Here is a 20,220-nt window from a genome sequence, read left to right on the forward strand (position 1 = left end):
GCAAAAAGTCCCTGCAGCTCAAATAAATTACTTCGAGCTTTGTCTCTTTTGAAGCACAACAGTTCATCAAATTCACTGGAAAGATAGGTTCGCTCATACCTGTTTGAAATAACCAGTAACTGGCTCTTTTAAAGACTTATTTCTGAAATCATACAAAGCCTAGAAATTAGAAATCATACAAAGGCAACAGGTACACAGGCAAAATTAAACATGGGAGAGTAGTATGTATGTTGTATGAAGAGTATAAAAACTGCCAGAGTTTGTTTCAGAAGACCAGTTTATGGTTCTCAGTATGGTTCCTTTCATCAGTTTCAAAAATAAAGGAATTCAGCTTTGAAAAGTTTTTCTTCAGAAAAAAAATAGAGAAACAAGTACTTACATTTCATGTTAAATGAAATACCTGAACTCTAAAAGTATCTGTAGTTTTAAAGGGACTGAAAAGTTTAATTTTGTTCCATTAATTCCCATGCTGTGAAGTGAACCTTGTTACAAAAAATCTCTTAAACAGAAGTTTCAGGTACCAGTATTCTTGTGTACTGTGAACCAAAAGCTAATTCAGGTGCATTAAACACAAAATAACTTTGTGCTCCGACTCTTCTACTGATGCAAATTTTTTTCTCTTTAAAGGTCAGTCCTATGAGATACGGATGCTAGATAATCGGAAGGCTGGAGACATACCGGAGATCAATGGAAAACTGGTGAAGGTGAATTGAAGTTCTCTAGATAGTGTTACTAACAAATCTCTGCTGCTTGCATATGAAAAGAGTAGTTCTTAACCTTTTATTGTATTCTGATTCACAGCGGGAGGTGGACCAGCTGATCTGACCAATAAAGAAAATAGGCACAGTGGAACCTAATGCATAGTTCTGTTATTTCAGGTTTACTACAAATTAAAAGAATATACATGTATGCATTTCCCCATTTATGAATGGGTTTGTTTCATGCAACTTTAGATAACTAAAGGTGAGCTAATCATGTATCCTCTATGAGGTCTGCAGTCTGATCTGTTTTAAGATGAAGTGAATCTCCACTATGTAAGCCCATGTCTTTCTGCTGAGTAAAAGGAAGCTGTGGTAACTGATTCATATAATGAATAATAATACCTGATTTAATGTATATGTTCAGTATTTTTCCCCCTCTGTATAACAAATTGTTTTATATGTGCATTCGTGCAGCAGAACATGACTAAGCCCACAGTTGTACAAGAACTGGTAACAAAAATGGGTATTGTTGGATAATTGCTTCTAGCTGAATAAAGTTAATCGTGTCATAGTATTTTAAATTAATATTTCAGCTAGGATAGTTGGAAAAGTTTGGAAGTTTTTTATTACTTCTTACTATTAATTAAAATCATAGATTTGTTGTAAATATGCTTATAAATACGAGGAAGGGAATTTTCTATTAATTTTATTTCTTAAAACTTTCTACAAAAATTGAAAGAATTCCCCGTGAAAAAAATGGTCAAACTATATTCACTGTTTTTCAGAATAAGTGAAGTCTTCTGTGTTTGTTTTCTAAAATAAGTTGGTGTTGCTTGCACAGTGTTGATACTGTGCTGTCAGTGTTGCTCAGTTCACTGCATGTAATTCATGGTGACCTTTAGAATATGCAGTCAGATGTAATTCTCCTTCTGCATTTTTACTACATTTTCAAATATCTCCTGCTGCTCAGTTCTATTTCTGTGTTCTGGAATATTTTGGGGTACTGAAGGTTGCCAAATTTTTTGCTGTAAATAGATATTTATTGGCACTGTGGCTATTTTGGAACGTTTTAGTGCTTTATCTTCAGGCTGTTTCTAAACGTATACTAACGTTGTGGCTCATCAGATGCTTGTTTTCTTTGTTAGAGTATTATAAGAGTTGTGTTCCATGACAGAAGGTTGCAATATACAGAGCACCAGCAGCTAGAAGGTTGGAAGTGGAACCGCCCTGGGGACAGACTTCTTGACTTAGGTATAATTGTTTCTATCAGTTGCCACTGTATGAAATTCAATTTCCAAATTTAAATTCATCATGGTCACATTTATGCTAGGGCTGGTGAAAAAACACAGACCAGTTTTCTGTATGCTGCTTTGTCATAGTGTGTATTTTGAATGTAAGTGTTCTTACCACTTTCACATGCCTTTAAAACCTTTTAAGTGCTACAGAAGAAACATAGCAACTCTGCAACTTTATACATTTAGTAATCTTTCCAATTTTGATTACTAAATCTTACAGTAATTAGGAGAACACATACAAAGGTAACTTTGGTAGGTTGTGGAAATGGCACCAACATGGTTTCTGTATTTTGCATAACTTTTGTCATTTTTGGTGCATAAGCTGTGTATGGGGCAGGAGGGGAGGCACGGGGGGGGGGGGGCGGGGACCAAAAACCACTCCCAAACCCTGAGCACTGTGTATGTTGAGTCTACTAAGATTCTTCAGACAGTCCTAAGAAACTGTTTCTGAGCTTATGGTCAAGCCACCAAAGCCCACATTTTTCCACCCTACCTGTGTTTGCTGATGGTAACCTTATATTAAAACTTATTTGTAGTGTTTTCTTGGAATATGATTATTTTGAAATATATACTACTTATTTTAATAGATATTCCAATGTCTGTTGGAGTCATTGATATCAAGACAAATCCAAGCCAGCTCAATGCAGTTGAATTTTTGTGGGATCCAACAAAATGTACATCTGCTTTTATTCAGGTTTGAAACTTTACTTGACTGAATGTCTGTGTTTGGTGCCTTTCAGGTCACAAACAGTAGTATAGTTGCACTATGAAGCTTCTCGGTTTCTTATTTGTGGGAAAGCCATTAAACACCAGCTTTGTAAAAAACACAGGTTCATAGTTCTATAATGGTCCCTGGTTAGATTTTTCAACTTGATTTGGGTTTATAAAAGCATCTTTTAAAAACAATTTAAATAAAAGGCTTTCAAAAAGCTCTTTGAAGAAAGCTGTCATGGTTAAAATATTTAGTGATACGGACTATTAGAATTAATTTATATCCCTCTAAATAACTGTCACTACTACTTTTTTTTTTTTAGTTGAGAGGCCCACTCTCCTAGTGGTGAGTTTCAGCAGAGGCTTGGCTTGAGGATACAAAATGAAAAATAATGTGCTATAAAGAGGGTTTTAAATCAAACATTCAAAGGTGTTTCTTACTATGTCAATAGGCTTCCTTGTAGTAGGATTTTTATTATTTATGTATTTGATACTCAGGGCAATTGAACATGCTTTCTCTGGAAATTATTTAGATAGAATGTTCAGTTTTGCATTGGAATTTTTAGCTTACTTTTGTCTCAGATCTGTTTTTATTATAAAATAAAAAGGTATAGGTATAAAGTTTGAGGTAGCAGCGTTTCTTACTGAGGCTGCCAAAATAGGTTAAATTCCATATTGTCAGTATATTAACTTTGATCTTGTACAATCAAAGGCACTTTTTCTACTAAGAATTACATAATTACTAAAATGTAGTCTCCTTGAGGAAGAGCGAGATAAACTATTGAATATTTTTGTTTATGCCCTTCCTTAGAAGAAGTGATAACAGACTGACTGAAAATGGAACTGATTCTTATTATGCAAGTGTAGTTCACTTATTCTGAAGGCTAGAGAACACAGCATAGTGGCACTGATTACACACTTAAAGCTTCAATTTCTAGTCTATGGTTCTCTGTTGTTGATGGCCATAGGAAATAAAAAGATAGTATTGTAGTCATTGAGAATGCAAGGTGTCCATGGTGCTCGGCTTGCTTAAAATTCCATGAGGAAGCAAAAAAAATTGGGAGCACTGTCCAGTGAAATTCATCATAACTCTTTCTGTTATGCTGATTTTCTCCTTAGATATCTTTTAGGGGTATTTCTAGCTTATAAACCCAGTCTTCATTCTGATGTAGCACTTGAGGCAGTTACATGCTGATTAAAAAGTCTGCTGACTTTTACAGGAAGTTGGGCATATTTGAAAATACCCTGATTTCACATGAGATTAAAAATCTCTTCCAGTCAGTGACCTTCTATAGCTTTGGTAATATTTGTTCCAAGTAACTCTGAAGTTTATTCTAGCTAGAATGCATTGGACAATAGTATCTTGAAAAAGTTTTTGCTATATTCACGATAGATATAGTTGTCATCCACATACATTTTTCTTAAGATCCAGCAAGTTCTCATTTAATAAAAATCTATAATGACTTCTGCTTTTTGGAGAGTTTTGATGACACACTCGCTTGTTTCCCCTCTTCCCTGTCAGCTCAAGTGTAATGTTTCTGGCTTTGTTTACATGTGGGCATGAAAAGGAATGAAATGTTAGTTTGTGCAGATTGGTCCTCAGATAGGCTGGGTAATTTGTTACTTATCCTTAGAAAATTTATATGATGTTGGTAACACATAATACAATTCATGTCTAGAATACTTCTGAGGGTCCTTTTTTTTTTTTTTTTTTTTTTTTTAGGTACATTGTATCAGCACTGAATTTACCCCTCGTAAACATGGAGGAGAGAAAGGAGTTCCTTTTAGGATTCAGGTTGACACTTTTAAACAGACTGAAAATGGAGAATATACAGATCATCTGCATTCAGCCAGTTGTCAAATCAAAGTTTTTAAGGTAACAGTAGAAAACAGAACCTTAATAAGTCTCTCAGAAGCTCTTATAAAGATGGGGGACATCTTTATATTACTGCTTGACTTCTCAGATCAGATTTCAATTATAAAACCATTTTCCACTTGCGTTCTTGTTCATGTAACTGTTCATTTTTAGCCAAAAGGAGCAGACAGGAAACAGAAAACAGACAGAGAAAAGATGGAAAAGCGAACTGCACATGAAAAAGAAAAATATCAGCCTTCATATGACACCACAGTTCTTACAGAGGTAACAAAATAGAATTGCATCTGCTGACTGAGGAGAAAATACATAGGTACAGCATCTTACTTAGCTGCAGTCTTGGAAGGGTTGGGAAAGAATTAGTTCTACGCAAAGATAAGCTTTTTATTTGACAAACCTGTCCAGTGAAGAGCAACATTAAATTTTAAGATTTTGTTTAGTAAGCTTTCGATACTCCATAGATGCTTGTATTAAAACACACTAAGATTGAATACTATTTGACTGACTGTACTGAACCCTAGAGCAAGTCTTTTCGTACAGATCTAAAAACGTTGCAGGTGAACAGAAAAAAAAAAAAAGAGGGGGGAACCTAGAATTTAATTATGTGCCAAATATGAGCTTCAAAGTCTGTTTTTTGGAGATTACTGATTTTAAGGCCAGAGCCTCAGTAGGTTTTTGCATTTCCTTTTTATTTAAACATCAGTGAGTTCTATGCAGTTTTCTAAAAATTTCAGAAGTTTTTACAAGGCTTTTAGATCTTTCCTCACTGTATAATGAAAAGAAATTGATCCAAATCTTTGGTGTTTGTCCAGATGAGGCTTGAGCCTATAATTGAAGATGCAGTTGAACATGAGCAGAAAAAGTCCAGCAAGCGGACTTTGCCAGCAGACTACGGTGATTCTCTGGCAAAGCGAGGCAGTGTAAGGGACTTCTGCTTACCTTTTCATTGTGCAAGATACCTTGTGCAGTGTTAGATATAGGAGAAACTTCCGTTATATAAAGTAAAAATATTTTGATTGCTGTGTCTTAATTTTATTCAGTTTTATGTATACCAATTACTCCATGTTTGTTTTCAGCAAAGGAATCCTTCCTAAATCTAACACTTAAACTGTTGCAGAGGGACTGTGTAACTTTTAAAAGTCAAGAGCTTTCCATTTATGCAACTTTAAATGAAGTAGCCTTTTGCTTTCCTGTATGTGTGTAACTAGTGGAAGTAAGAACAGTGAAATTCAGTGTTTTGTTCTGTATTTGTACTTACATTCAATATAAGTTTCCATGTACATCAGTATTTTTAAAACGCCATGTAGTGTTGCAGATCGTTGATCGTTAGGTACCGATTTTTCCTTTAGCCATCTACATATTGTACTCCAAGCAGGTTTCACGCAGTTCAGAAGAGTCAGCACATCTTCATTATACGTGTACACTAACCCCTGTCTATGCCCCCAAAATGAATCTAACGTGTATCCTGCGCACTCTTCCTGTCAAGGGTTAGCATTTTAGATTTCTGAAATGCTGTTTCTTAAGGTGAATATCATTGAGACGTTACATTTTTCAGATGAGAAACAATCCTGCGTCTTCCATTTGGCAAGTTTAAATGTCAATTAATGATGTGACTGTGGAGACAATTATTTGACTGTTCTTTGAACAGGCGTATTGTGCTGACAGCTCTTTCCCAGCAGACCTTGTCCCTCAGACATTATTTAGTTTGTATTTATGATCTGTGAAAGTGAGGTATAAGGTTTAGGTTATAAAGTACTTCAGTGTATGCCTCTTGTTGTTTATAAACAGTGGAACTGGGCAGGAGCGAACAAGCAATATTAAGAAGGATGGGTTCTTCTGAGGATTTTTTTTACCCCCCAAAACTATTGTAAGCACTGAGCTGTCTAAATTTACCTACTATTATTCTTGGTTGTTGGGGTTGTTTTGTTCTTTCTTTTAAGATGCACCTTTAGCAATTTTTGGCAATGCAGACATTCTTTAATTTGTTCCAAATGGCCCTGCTTGGGGGCGGGAGGTACAAGAGAAAACAGGGTTTTATCACTTTCCCTTATAAAGCACAACTGAAGCTTCTTTTGAAGCTGGTCCTTGGAGGGATTTCTACTTTCTGCACCACCACCCCCACCCCTACTCTCTTCTCTTTCTGTTGATGTAAGTACTTCATTGAATGATTATTGCTTATAGGAAGAATAATAGAAAAAGGTATTTTTAAAATGTATGACAAATCCCTTGCCCGGAGTAGGACAAACTGTAGCCAAATGATAACTGAAAGTTGTCTAACCTGTTCTTAACTCAACAATCTTTTGGAATACTAAGCTTCTATGAATGGCAGCATTACCTTAATTGTAGTGAAGAAAAATTGAGGTAGGACAGGTAGTACTAGTGCCTTTCACAAAGGACACAAAGGAGAGAGTGTGTGTGTGTGTGTTTTCTTCACTTCTTGCTTGGGGTGAAGGATGACCCACACACTATTTTAGAATAACAGCTATGTACAGCCTTCCACTTCTCTTAATTGTGCTGCTGACTACTCCTGTTTTGCATTTGCCTTTAATACAATTCTATCTTGAGATCATTTGGTCAGTTTGTGGAGACCATTTTGAGTTTTATTCCTGTAAGATGAAATGCTTTCAGCATTGCTAACTTGGTATCATCTGCAGATTTAACACATAACCTGTTCCATCATGACAATGATCTTTATAATTAGCAAATTATTAGAAATCACTAAGCCCATAAAAAATACCATGAAACACTATTTTTGCTGTATTCATAGTGAAACCTTGGTAGTCACTGAAGACTCATTAAGTACTACTTTTAACTATGTAAGTTGAGTGTACAAATTGTTTGCTTGATCTAGAAAAGGGATGTCTGATCTACAGCTTGAAGGCCAACTCGTCAGCCTTTTTCTCTTGTCACCAGACAGGCTTATTTTTGTGGGCCGTGTAAATATGGACTGGGGATGATGCATGTTTCTACTTAGAGCAATTCTGTCCTTGCAAATCTGTCCTCCCAAACATAGCCATCAGACGGATTGGCTGTTCATATGTGCAGATCAAATGTACCATATGTACAGTACAGCCATCACAGAGAGGCTTAGACACAAAAACTAAAGACCTACTTTTAAGTATGAGAATTGACACTGTTCTACATACTAGATCTTTATATATGATGAATCTTGTACTTCACGTGTCCTAGGAACTGTGGTTCCGTTACAGAAGGAAAACAGGATTGTTTGAAGTGTGTTTTTCTTGACAAAGTTGAGAGTGTTGGCTGTTACACAGCCAGTGCGGCTTCCTAGATGCCCAGAAATAGGTTTTTGTTATCTTTTCTTGAATTCCAGAAATTTAGGTGGATCCAATCTATAGTTCTCTTCCTTTTTAAAGCTGGGTATTGTTATCTTCCTCCTACACCTAACCTATTATATAGGCTATCTTTTTTGTTCCTTGCTTTTTGCATCTCATTTTGTATGTTGGCTTTTTCATTTTTCCCCTCCAAGATTCTGCTGTTCTATTTGCTGGGTATTGCTAATTTTGTTTCTTCCCCCACCCCCCACCCCATATGATTTCTTCCAGCTCAGCCACAAGCTGATTTGGACAGATTGGTTTCTTACTGTGCTTCCTTCAGGAAACATTGAATCTAATATCTTTTCTTTCCAATGTAATTCGTATGGGATTCTAACACAATACAAGGAGTTTGGTGAACCTTCCTTTCTGAACGGTCATTCTTGCTCTGCTCTTTTCCTATCCTTTCTGAAGACACAGAGAATTTTTTTCTAATTACCATCACCCATCTTTTCCTTCTCATTCATTTTCATAAGAATGCCATCTAGATACTTTTCCATTATTCATTTTTATTCATCTGATGTTTCAAAATTCGGTGCATTCACTGCAATTTCTGCAGTATTTATCTCAGCATTTTCCAGACAGACAGATGCATAGTTAACTACTTGTTAAGACTTTCTCTGGTGCTATGGAGCATTGATTTTTTTTCTGTAGAGATAAAAGGCTACAAACTTAACACTGCCTTCTGGACCTCAGAGTGGATGTTTATGTACAGGTGACCTTCATCCAGGGGCCATTTTATGAAGGAGGCACTTTATTTTTTCCTCTCTTCCAAATATATTGAAACTAGAGCTTATCTAAGGAAGAAGAGAAAAAAACCCCACCAGATTCTTTCCCCTGCTTTTAATTTGAAAAAGTGGGCAAGTTTGTACTGTGATAGTTGGGTCTTTGCACTTTTTTCTGTCTGCAGTATCTTGGTTGATTTTTGTTTTAGTATATATTGTATGTCACAAGCTAGACTATATAAAGCTACAATTTGAATAAATTTAGTCAAGTGGTCATTTTTTGGCAGATAGAACTGATTATAGGGCACATGGAAGTTAGAATACTTCCAGGTATAGGCCTTGAAATATATCGGAACATTAAGTTTTGGATATGAAAGATTGGTGCAGAAGTTACAGAAAATATTTAAGTGGCTTAAGTTTAGAGTATAAAAACTTCTGGAGGCTATGAGAGTCAGAAAGTGGAGCTGGAGCAAAACTGATTTAGTAACGTAAGCCTATAGTACTTCTTCAATTTGTTTTTCCTTACATCTGTCTATACTTCATATAGCAGTATCAGTAGCATACAGGATACGTAATGTGGGTGACTTCACATGTTGGGAATAACTTCTTTACTTCTGCATTCAGAATAATTAAGTCCGTATGAGCAGAAGTTTTTTGCTTTTGCCAACAACTCTTGTTGTGGGGGGCAAGAACCCTGTATTTTATAGGTTCCTTGAAAAAGCTCTGTCCCATGTGTAATAAAATTGCTGCCCTGTTGTCTAAAGATGATGCTGTGTGCCCAAGTATAATAAGCCTAATTTGGAGAATGTACATTTTGTTTTCATGTTGATTTGGTATTTGAGTATAAGTATGGAGTTCTTCGCCAATGTTCAGTTTTACTCTGTTGTAAAGCATGAATTTGGGCAGATTCAGGTAGATTGGAAGTAGGAAGGGAAATGACATTAAACAGTGGCTTAAGATAACTTGAGTTTTTGCAATTCTTCAGATGTTAGGAACGTTCTGAGCTTAAATGCTAAATATCCTGAGTCTGAAAAGTCATACTTAGAAAAATTTCCTATCTTCCTTTTTAACTCAGTAAAACTATTGGTCAACGCTTTATAACTTTATTCACAGCCTGTGCAGAAGAATGTTAAAGATCTGAAACCAAAATAAATTTTCTCCTTTTCTAGAATTAATCAGTGTTTGGAAATTAAGGCATAATTTCCGGAGTACAGTTGTATCGGTAGTATTGTGTCAGTGTACTAGTAATGGAGGGCAGTTAGTCTTGAGACCTCAAAAACAACTTACTTGAAAATTCACCAGTATATATTCATTGTTCATTACGGGTAAAGATATAATGCCAATCTTTTTTTCTGCTCTGTGATGGCTTTTTACAGAGTTGGATACTTCCTTGTGACAGAGTGACATTTTTCTAAGTTTACGTCCAATGGCCAGGGACTTCTGTATTAGAATCATTAGCTTGCCAAATGTCCTTTGGTTAACTCAGTTTTGGGCTTAAGAATATAAGAAATACTCCGATTGATCAGACCACGAGTCTGTAAAGTCCAGTGCTCTCTCCCCTGCAGTGGCAATTGCTTGCGCTGTTTCAGGGAAGCCGTGCTGCTTTCTGTGATCCCTTCCCCTCGTAATCCTGCAGTGTCCAGAATTGTCCTGCAGGATGTTAGAAAGAACATCCCTGCTTAGTCTTTTTAGTGTTAATGGATTTGATGCCCAGCCATTTGTCTAATCCTGGTTTTGAACCTGATGGGTTTGCGAAGTAAGGGACAGTTGTGCATGTGAGTGATTCCAAAAGCATAAGCAGCTCGGTTTAATTGCGAGAAGATGCTGGAAGAATATATTCTGTTGCCTTTTTTTTTTTTTTTTTTTTTTAATGCTAGGCTTTCTTGTTCCTTGAACCTTTCAGAATTAAGTATCTCAGTGCTCAAATACTCTTTTTTTTCCCTCCACAACCTATAAGACAGAAGAAAGGAGAACTGAGCTATAGGCATGTTGCAGTAGTAGTATAATTACTAATACTACTACCTTTTTTCTTGCCTTTCTGGTTTTGGTTTTTTTTTTTTTTTTTTTTAACCAACTGATTCAGTCTCAGTGGATAGTTAGTAACATTTTTGCTGGAAGAGGAGGCAAGGTAGGAACCTGTGTGTCTAGGAGGAGAAAGGCCACATGTTTTGGGTTGGGATTTTCTTTTACTTGCTTTGGGTTGGGATTTTCTTTTACTTGCTTTGGGTTGGGATTTTCTTTTTCTAAATATCTCAGATGTGCTTCTTCCTGCATTTAAACTCAGAGTTTTGTTGTGAACAACTTCAGCTGGGTTTAAAGGACAGAAGCATTAACTGCAGTACATGCCTTGGGAAGGGCTAAAAAGCTGTTCTCTGACACCAATGCATTCTTCCCTGCCCCTGAATTTAAATATATGCTGAACAGAATCTTGTAATGGAGGAGTGGCTGAGCTTGTATCTGTGTGTCCAGATAAACACCTTGCATTTAAAATTTATGGAGAGAATGTCAGAACATTAAAGAAAATTAATTACGCTTGCAAAGTGTTTCGGAAGAACAAAGTTAACATTATTATGTTGAGCTTTTATTTTAAAATTATGGTTTTGGACCACATAATTGGGGAATGAAGGCCGATTTTAACTACCTATTGTAATGTAACATCTTTGAGATTAACATTAAAATGAGCTCGAGAAGAGAAACAACAGATGGGAATATATAGAATAGGAGGAAGAGTAGGTAATGCTAGAAGGTCATAGAAGAGCATGTTTTGTGTGGATGGCACTGTTTGTAGTCTATGTAATCAAAGGCAGTGTGTACGCAGCGGGTAGTGAAAATGCTGATCTGAATCAGATCTCAGACAGATGAAGAATTTCCTAATTTTTAAGCTATTGGCATGCAAAACTTTTTTTTTTTTTTTTAAATTATATGCACCATGCTGAGGAACTTGCAATCTTACTCCGACGAGTGAAGACTGGAGTCCAGCGCAGAAATGTTGTTAACTGTTTTACAGAAGATTTCAGCTGGTATTGCAGTCATTTACTGTTTCCCCCAGACAGTGAAAGGGTGTTTCAACACAAAATCGTTGAAACGTTTCCGTTACTACTAGGTCATACTTGTTCCCCTCCCTCCTCCTCCACCCCCACCCTCCACCCCAGGGTTATGATATAACTCTGGAAATTTCCTCACAGGGTATTTAGCTGGTGCGTAATAAGTATATCGGAAATCTTTGTTGTTTTAACAGGTATGGTCTTAGCTTACTTTATCTTGGACAACTTGCTTGTTTTAATCCTGTCTGTCTTTGAACATACCAAAATCTGCTTGGTTTTTATTTTTCTTTAAAATACTGGATTTGCAATGGTATTGGAAACACTAAAAGCTAGTCTCGTTTTGAAGGGCTTTATCATGATGGTTTAAAAATTCCAGTTTACCAAGCAGTTTAGAGAAAGCAGTACATGTAAGCGTCATTTTAGTCCTGCAGTAAATTAATAAAAATTTTCAATTCACAAAATTTCTACTGAAAATGCCATTTGTATTTAATTGCCATCAGGGCAGATACATTAAATTTATCTACAAGGTGAAATCTAGCTTCATAGTTTTACTTACTATTGCTGAACACCTATTGTCAAGTCATGATACCTGCAGTTTAAACAACGCCTTCATCCCTTTTAGGATGAAAGAAGTTTTTTCAGCAGATGGTTTGGGGTGGGTTGGTTGGTTGGTTGGTTTTAAACTCAGTAATCTGTACAGGTCTTCTGTCAGTTCCACTGCTAATACCTTCGTTTCGTTAACAGAAGACAGTATAAATAGGAGTCTTCATGAAAGAACAAGATAGAACTGATTTTTACCTGGAGTATCTGCATGTAATGTGTGGGATGGAGGGAATCTTTATTTGGAATTACATATCAAAATTCTCTGTGGATAAAACCCTGGCTTTAAATGAAACAAGTGTGCATCAGAGTAAAAAACATATAGTCAAGAGACACTTAAGTTTTAATTCTTTATCTTCAGTGCTCACCCTGGCCTGATACTCCTACAACATTTGTAAACAACAGTCCTACTCCTGCTCCAGCTTTTACCTCTGCTCAACATAATACCTACAGTGTCCCAGACAGGTAGGTTTCTTTTCTGTACCCTAATTAAAGGTAACATTTTAAAATCAGGCTTATTCAGAGGTGTTTTCTGAGTAAATGCAACTGTTTTCTCGTTCCACTGAGGAATGAGAGATTGTTTTGACCTATATATTTATTTTAGAGTTTGACACTTACATCATGTGATTCAATTATAATGTAATTACTTCTGCTTCTCTTACTATACATTGTTGAAAACTTTTCTTCTTGTCCTTTGTCGTATAGCAAATACTTTACCTTTTAACCATTCCAATTTAGTCCTTGTCTATGGAAACTATTTAGCCTTTTTCACTAAGAACAGTCTTCGTTCCCCTCGTAAACAGTTCATGTAATTTGCAAGAAAAAAACCCAACAATAATCTTCACAAGCTTTTCAACAGAAATTGTATTGGTAAAAACATTTTGTATTGAGGCATTAATTAAACTACTGTAATCACACTTGGGTGATCAAGGAATGATTTACAGTGGTATTGTCTGGTCTATATACTTTTGGTTTGCCTCCCTTGTATTTTACTACCTCTTCCTCAGTCACCCTTTAAGACAGTTAAGTGGCCATATAACCTCCCATCAGTATTGGTAAAGCTGCTTCTCCAGCTGATAAAGAATACACAGAACAGAAACCAGATTACTTGCATATTGAAGTGTGATGATCTTTCTCTTGAGTTTAACTTACGTTTCACTCTATGCAGCATTTGTCTTTCAAAGGTGATATTTATTCTTTTGAGAATTTCAAGTTATTTTTCAGCAATGCTTAAATATTTTGCTTAATAAAATCCTAGTAATACTTTGGTTGGTTTTTTTTATCGTAGCAATTCTTCCTCCCCAAATCATCAAGGAGATGGAACCTCTCAAGGGTCTGGAGATGTGAGTCTTTGCTTTCTGGTATTGATCATGGCCATATTTGTATATTTGTGTCAGAATATTTGATTTATACATACCTTGATAACAATAGGTACTGAGGAAGTGTTTAACTGAGGGAGATTTTTTTAATGGTTGGGGTTTTTTTAATATCCAAATTATCATATCCAATCTTGTTTCTTACAGCAGCTTCATCCTTCAGCCACAATCCAGGAAACTCAGCAATGGTTGCTCAAGCATAGATTCTCTACCTATACAAGGCTTTTTTCAAATTTCTCAGGTAGCTATGGTTTACTTTTTTTAGAGTCTTTCTTTGTGTTAGTTGGCAAGTTTTGTGTGCAAAAATAATTCTCTTAAAACAATATGGCATTGATATTTATTGTAATTTACTAAATTGCTTATTAAATTGTTCAATTTGCATTGGAAGGCTTTTTTTTTTTATAGTATGTTTTGCACAAATTCACCCTAAGACCCCAAAACGAAGCTAGGTTCTTTTTTCCTGACGATAGTTTGCAAAATCACTTTGACCTTGATAAGTCCTTTGAGAAAAATGAGTGAATTTGGTCAGTCAGACCAGCAGGCTGTCTATTTTGCTCTGCTGTTTCCTGACGGCAGCCAGCATGCAATGATCTCAAAGTGCAAGAAATTGCTAACATCTGCCCCATGTTAGATCTTTTTGTAGAAGTTAGATTTAATTGTAGTATACAAAGCTTTCATTCTTTAAAACTCTGAAGCTGTGAATAGTTGTCTTATTCACAGAAATGGCAAATACTTTTTTGTTTCAAACTCTGCTTCAGTCCCATGCAACAGAATTCCTTTACCTACGTGTATTTGTCTAATTTTTTTCATTTCAGCAGAATGTCTGATTGCTCTTCCTTAAATGTCTGTCAGTGTAGTTTCCACTCTGTGTATGGGAGCACGAAATGGCAACAGATGCACTAGCTGGGGCTGTGTTTTGCTGTTTGCTTCTTTAATCTTCCATGTAATTGTGCAAAGGGTGGGATCACACAGTACACACCATGAGTAAAATTCCTTCTCAGTTTTCTTTGGTGACACATGATGGGGAGAATATGATGAATGATGCCTGCTCTTTGCTTAGTTCATGCTTCTGCCAGAATTCCCTTTGTATCAGGCATCTTCCCTGGTTGAGATCATGTTTCCCTAATTTGATCTAGTAAGGATTGCAGTGCCCCGAAAGTACAGATTCTCTAATGTGGCGTTGTTGAAATCTGCAAGACTCGAAGCTTTGTCTTTTCTGTAGCTACTTAATTATGTTTGCAGCTGCCTAATGTTTCTGCCTAAAATTCGTACTGTTTTCTGCTAGGATATACAAATTCTGAGAAATAAGCTCACATTTAGTCTCTCTGAACAAGCTGTGAGGGTGTCATCCAACCCTGAGAAAGGAAGTTCTGCAATCTCACTAATGTATGAGCCAGTATTTTGCAGTTCGTTTCTCAGCAAACAGCATGGAAACATGGTGTTGATAAAAATTATTACGTATAGTTCTGGTGACATCAATATGGGCAGAAGTAACTAAAATTTTGTAAACTACTGCTAATAATAATATAGTAATATAAAAATAACTAAAATTTTGAGACACCAGGGCTCCACGGTGTTTTCCTATGCACAGGTGGTATGACTTCTCCAAATAAAAATTGACCAGACCTTGAGATGGTAATGAGGCCTCTGGAAAAACTGCAGCTTTTGGCACATCAGAACATGATTTATTTGAGGAAAAAAAAGGCCAAAATAACATATATAATGTGCAAGAACCACTTGGCACTACTAGTGATCTCAGCAATAAATTATTGCCGTCCTGGCATTCCCTCCTCAGCGTGGCTCAGTACTCCTAGCAGAGCAACCTGTTGTTGTGCCTCAGTGGACAGTACTGCCGCAAGCTTCCCCTGAACCAACAGCATCTACCAGCTCATCAAGACTGACACGCTAAGGCTCCTTAATCAAGGAGATGATGCTTTTATTTTAAATACCATGGACCTAATGGAAAAGCACAATATTTTATTGTCAACCCTTGCAGGGTTGGAAACTGACCATTTATTCTTTTGCTGTTGGTTAGGTTTTGATCTGTGCTTCTTGTTTACTGAGAAAGCTTAGCAATCATAGTACTTTAGTACCAAATTCCTGACAAAGACTCTTGGAAAACCTTTAAAGCAGTTCTTCTTTTTCATTTTTATCTTTATATGTTTATACAAGTCAAATACTAGCTGGCTGATAGATTTTTCTTTGAAGCAAGAGGTGTAGTGTATGTAGCTTTTATTATACTTCCTCTGGTGTGGTGGTTTTTTTTTTTAATTACAGTATTTAAAGGCTATGATGACAAATTACTTTTGCTGGCTTTTACCTATGCATTTCTAGATCGTCTGTGGAACATTTTCACAAACAGACCATCTTTTTTTCCCTGTCCTCCCACTCATCTATTACAGCAACTGATTTTTCAGACTGTTTTTTTCTTTGTTGACACCCATGCTGCTTCTAAGAAGGATCTTTCCTTCCATTCTGTGTTTAGATCTCCTTAGTATCTTTTATTAAAGCTTCCTTTTCTAAAGTAAATATTCTGGGAAGCAGTTGTTTTCACAGATCACTTATTCCCAGGATCATTTAAAAAAAAAAAAAAAAACAAACCTGCTTTTGGATGGAAATATCCCACAACCCGGATTCACCCCACACTGCTTTAGTTATGCCAGCCTTTAGCAGTATCTTCTATAAATGAGGGCATTGTAGTAACTTAATTGCATAGAGGATATATGTATTAGTTGAATGCCTGGGATGATTCCTTGAGTGAGAAACTGTCAGATATCTTTGCTCTGTATTTTGTGTGTGTTTTAAAATACACTAACCTGGGTGTCAGTTAAAACTTGGAGTCATTTAAGCCATTGTTGGGATATAGAACAGTCATCTGTCCCTTCAGAAATTGTGTGCCTTGCAGACTTTGTACTTTTTCAAAGACATCGATGCCATCGAGTGAAACTAACCATGTTTGGAAAATGGGTCATTTTTTCTTAGTGCTAACTAGTGCCTATTCTAAATTTTACTTGCTTGTTTGTGTTTGCAGGATTCTATTTTTATAATGGTGGAGTTTGTTATTCTTGGTTTAAATGAACATACAACTTATTTTAAAAAGTATAGCTGTTCTAAAATAATCTTCATAAAATCCTCATGTGTTTTTCCAGGTGCTGATTTATTAAAGCTGACAAGAGAAGATCTGGTACAAATCTGTGGTCCAGCCGATGGAATTCGGCTATATAATGCACTGAAATCCAGGTAGTATGTTGAATTGTGAGGTTGAGTGGGTTTTTTTCTGTAATTTACTAGAATCCCCTGTCCTTAGATTCGGGAGATCTGGGAAGTCAGTCTCAGGATGGGCCTCGATGCCTGTGTGAGCTCTCTCAGGACTTGGCAGCAGTATGTTTAACAAGAGCCTCTCTCCCGTGTATGCCTTCAGGGCAGACCCCAGATGAGATGCAGGCACTGACAACTTCACAGGTAGGCTGCAACACTGGTACCAGTGCAGCTGGGCACTGCTGATTTCTTGGAAACAGGTGGATTTGTTGCCAAGACACAAAACTTCTCATTTAGGGGAGCTAAGAACAACCTGAGGCTTTTTGAGGGTACAAGTGTTGAGTGCTAACACAGCCAGCATCCCAGTTGATGTATCTGATTCTGACTGAAATGGGTATTTGTTACCATTGACCTTTTTAAGAACTGTCGTCGTTACTCAGTAGTTATGTTCCAGGATTTCAACAAGCAGCATCTTGATGAACTCCGAATTGATTGAAATTTTGTTTAAATGCAGTAGCATCTGAGAGACAACTTACCATTATATTAATTTTTTTTTTTTTTTTTTTTTGGTCAGTGAAAGAAAATGTTTCAGGTATACTATTAACATAACAAATCTACATTTGTGGCATATCAGTTTCTGTATTTCCAGGGCAAGTAACCATTTCTCTGATGTGTGATTTCTTTGAATTGCAGGTCTGTTAGGCCCCGTTTAACAATCTATGTCTGTCAGGAGCCATTAAGGAGCATGCAACTGGAAAGACAAGATGCAGGCAATGGTGATAGCAGCAACGGTGCAATATATGGTATGGCGCATAGGGGTCTCTCAGCATACCATTTCTGTGTCTTAAAAAGTCTAAACCGAGATAGGTGGGAAGGAAAAAAGAATAGTGAAGAGGCTGAATTTCTGTTTCTGGTGTACAAAGAAACCGCAGGAAGTTGTATTCAGAATGACATTGCTGTTTTAAAACTGCACGGGGCGAACAGAACCTTAAAACCTCTCAGGGTGAAATCATTGATTTTTTTCAGTCCATTGATAAAACTAACTGCAGTTACGTGGTAATTAATTAAGAAGCTCTCAAATTAGCTGTGCTAACTGTTGTTACAGACAAGGTATTAACCAGATAAATGTAGGTGCATGCAAAAGCTACGTGCAAATAAAACACTTCAATTCTTTCCCATTTTCTGTTAGGTTTTGCTGTCATTTTCTGTGCAGCTGAACTAAAACTGGTAGAGCTTGGATGAGGAAAAACGGCCAAGCAGTGTATGGGCTTATGATTTTAGTATTATTTTCCTGAGAAGATAGCTGTTGTTTCAACACAGATGGGAACTTACTATTTAATTGTAAATTCATGTCAATCTTACAATTAAGAGAATGGAGTTAGTTGAAATGATTCTTTTCTTGCTCTTGGCTTGAGTGAAGAGACCTCCCTCCCCAACCGAAACCCATATAGGCTGCGGCTGTAATACTAGTTGTGTATTTTCCATGTGAGAATTGAAGTGGAGGAGGATCTGCAAATAGGATACTACCAAATACATATTTTTTCCCTCTGGATATCTTCAATCTTTGGTTTGGGACGGAATAATGTGCAAAAATGGAGCTGCCAAGGGCTTCTAGCACTATTAAAGCTACAGAACTGTAAATACAGCATCAAACTGAATAGCTACTTTGTCTTACTGTTCGGCTTGTTTGCTGTGTTGTATTTTCTCCCCCACCGCCGTTCAGCTCTGAGGTGATCTGTAGGAAATTTATTCAGAGAGTTGGAAAAGCCTTTACCAAAAAAAAAAAAAAAAAATTTACATCCCTATTTGAAGCAACAGTGCAGTAGTGTAAGTCTTACATGTATTACCTGCTTCTTTTGAGACAGTCCAGAATACCTCCCAAGTCATCTTTAGGTGACTCTCTAAAGATCCATTTAAGTCTGTTTGACATGACTATGCCTTTTCGTGCAGGATATGGGAAGAAAATGTGGAAGTTGCCTTCAGTATCAGGGCAAATAGAAGCCTCCCCCTTGTCAGAGAGTTGTGCTTATGACTTCACCTTGAAAGAAAAGTCATGGCAGTTCATGCTTCTCAGTGAGAGCAGGGGGAGACTAAAGTAAAGGTTTTTAGTTTTTAAAATTTTTTAAAGCTGGGGTATAAGGAAATACGGATTTTTTTCATATAGTTACTTGTTATCAATTAGTACCATGCTTACGTAAATAATTTTTTTTCTTGTAGTTTATCATGCAATCTACTTAGAAGAAATGGCAGCCTCAGAAGTCACACGCAAGCTTGCTCTGGCATTTAATATTCCTTTGCATCAGATCAACCAGGTTTACAGACAGGGTCCCACAGGTATCCACATTCTTGTTAGTGATCAGGTAATGGAATTTTTATTTTCATGACAGATTTTATTTATGAATTAAATAGAATGGAGGATTTTCTTATGCTTGCTTCTTTATTAGTGTTTTTTTCTGTTTGATAATGCAACCTAGTATTTTCTGATATTTAGAGTATTTTTTCCTTTACATTAAAATGAGCAGAAGGATCCTTTAAATGTCATTCTTCCTCTACCCGAATAAATACAAATTATGAGATGAGAAAGGCAACTGGTCTATATAGTTTTGAGATGCTGCAGTAATTAGTATGTGTTTATTTTGAACAGGCAGGGAGTGTTTAAATACTGTTGAACTCTGCTTATTCAAGCATCTGCTACACATATTTAGAGTTCCAAAAACACAGCCAACAGTAATAGGCTGCCAACTGGTTGTCACAACAAGCAGTATTTTGACAGTAATGTATTTTAATTTAATTTGGTATCTGCTTGTCACTTGCAGAAACACGCAATTACTTATAAAAGGCTGTTTAATATCTGATGTATTTGGGTTTTGCATTGGTCATACTTAGGAGGGTTTCAAAACTTTTTTTTTTTTTTTGGTAGATGGTTCAGAACTTTCAAGATGAGAGTTGTTTCTTATTCACCACAATAAAAGGTACAGTGTCTTTTCTGACAGTCTATTTTATTCTTGTTTAACAGTCTTGTTTATTCTACCAAGGAGCTTTCTTTAAAGCAGAATACTATCCTAGTAAGACTTTCCCAAGCAAAGAGTAACAGCGGACTTGCCAAAAAACAACAACAACAACAACAACAACAACAAAAACCCAAACCAAAAAACTGCACACAGTAGTAGCAGAAAATACCCGTGAGTTCCTCCTCTCTGAGCCAGACCTTTCAGCCTCTGCGTAGCACCTCAGTCTTTTCTTCAAGCTTTCAGTTCAGAACCGGTGCAGCGCTCAATAACAAACCTCATTTAAAATTCAGT

The 20,220-nt window shown here is 36.5% G+C and overlaps 1 protein-coding gene across 7 annotated transcripts in view; it reads left to right on the plus strand.

Moving 5' to 3' along the window:
* UBP1 (upstream binding protein 1) overlaps positions 1-20,220 on the plus strand; it is a 39,483-nt gene that overhangs the window by 16,149 nt on the left and 3,114 nt on the right. For 2 of the 7 annotated variants that reach the window (XM_052793864.1, XM_052793903.1), the window contains exons 3-15: positions 628-704; positions 1,847-1,952; positions 2,584-2,690; positions 4,431-4,583; positions 4,737-4,847; positions 5,393-5,500; positions 12,646-12,749; positions 13,573-13,627; positions 13,808-13,901; positions 16,810-16,900; positions 17,612-17,721; positions 19,136-19,278; positions 19,839-19,890. In XM_052793864.1, coding sequence (XP_052649824.1) covers positions 628-704; positions 1,847-1,952; positions 2,584-2,690; positions 4,431-4,583; positions 4,737-4,847; positions 5,393-5,500; positions 12,646-12,749; positions 13,573-13,627; positions 13,808-13,901; positions 16,810-16,900; positions 17,612-17,721; positions 19,136-19,278; positions 19,839-19,890 — 1,311 coding nt within the window. The remainder of the gene's footprint in view (positions 1-627; positions 705-1,846; positions 1,953-2,583; positions 2,691-4,430; positions 4,584-4,736; positions 4,848-5,392; positions 5,501-12,645; positions 12,750-13,572; positions 13,628-13,807; positions 13,902-16,809; positions 16,901-17,611; positions 17,722-19,135; positions 19,279-19,838; positions 19,891-20,220) is intronic. The other 5 variants (XM_052793873.1, XR_008236174.1, XM_052793894.1 and 2 more) reach the window with 5 other exon arrangements.

This window comes from Harpia harpyja, chromosome 1 (assembly GCF_026419915.1).
Source record: "Harpia harpyja isolate bHarHar1 chromosome 1, bHarHar1 primary haplotype, whole genome shotgun sequence".
Classification (NCBI taxonomy): Eukaryota; Metazoa; Chordata; class Aves; order Accipitriformes; family Accipitridae; genus Harpia; species Harpia harpyja.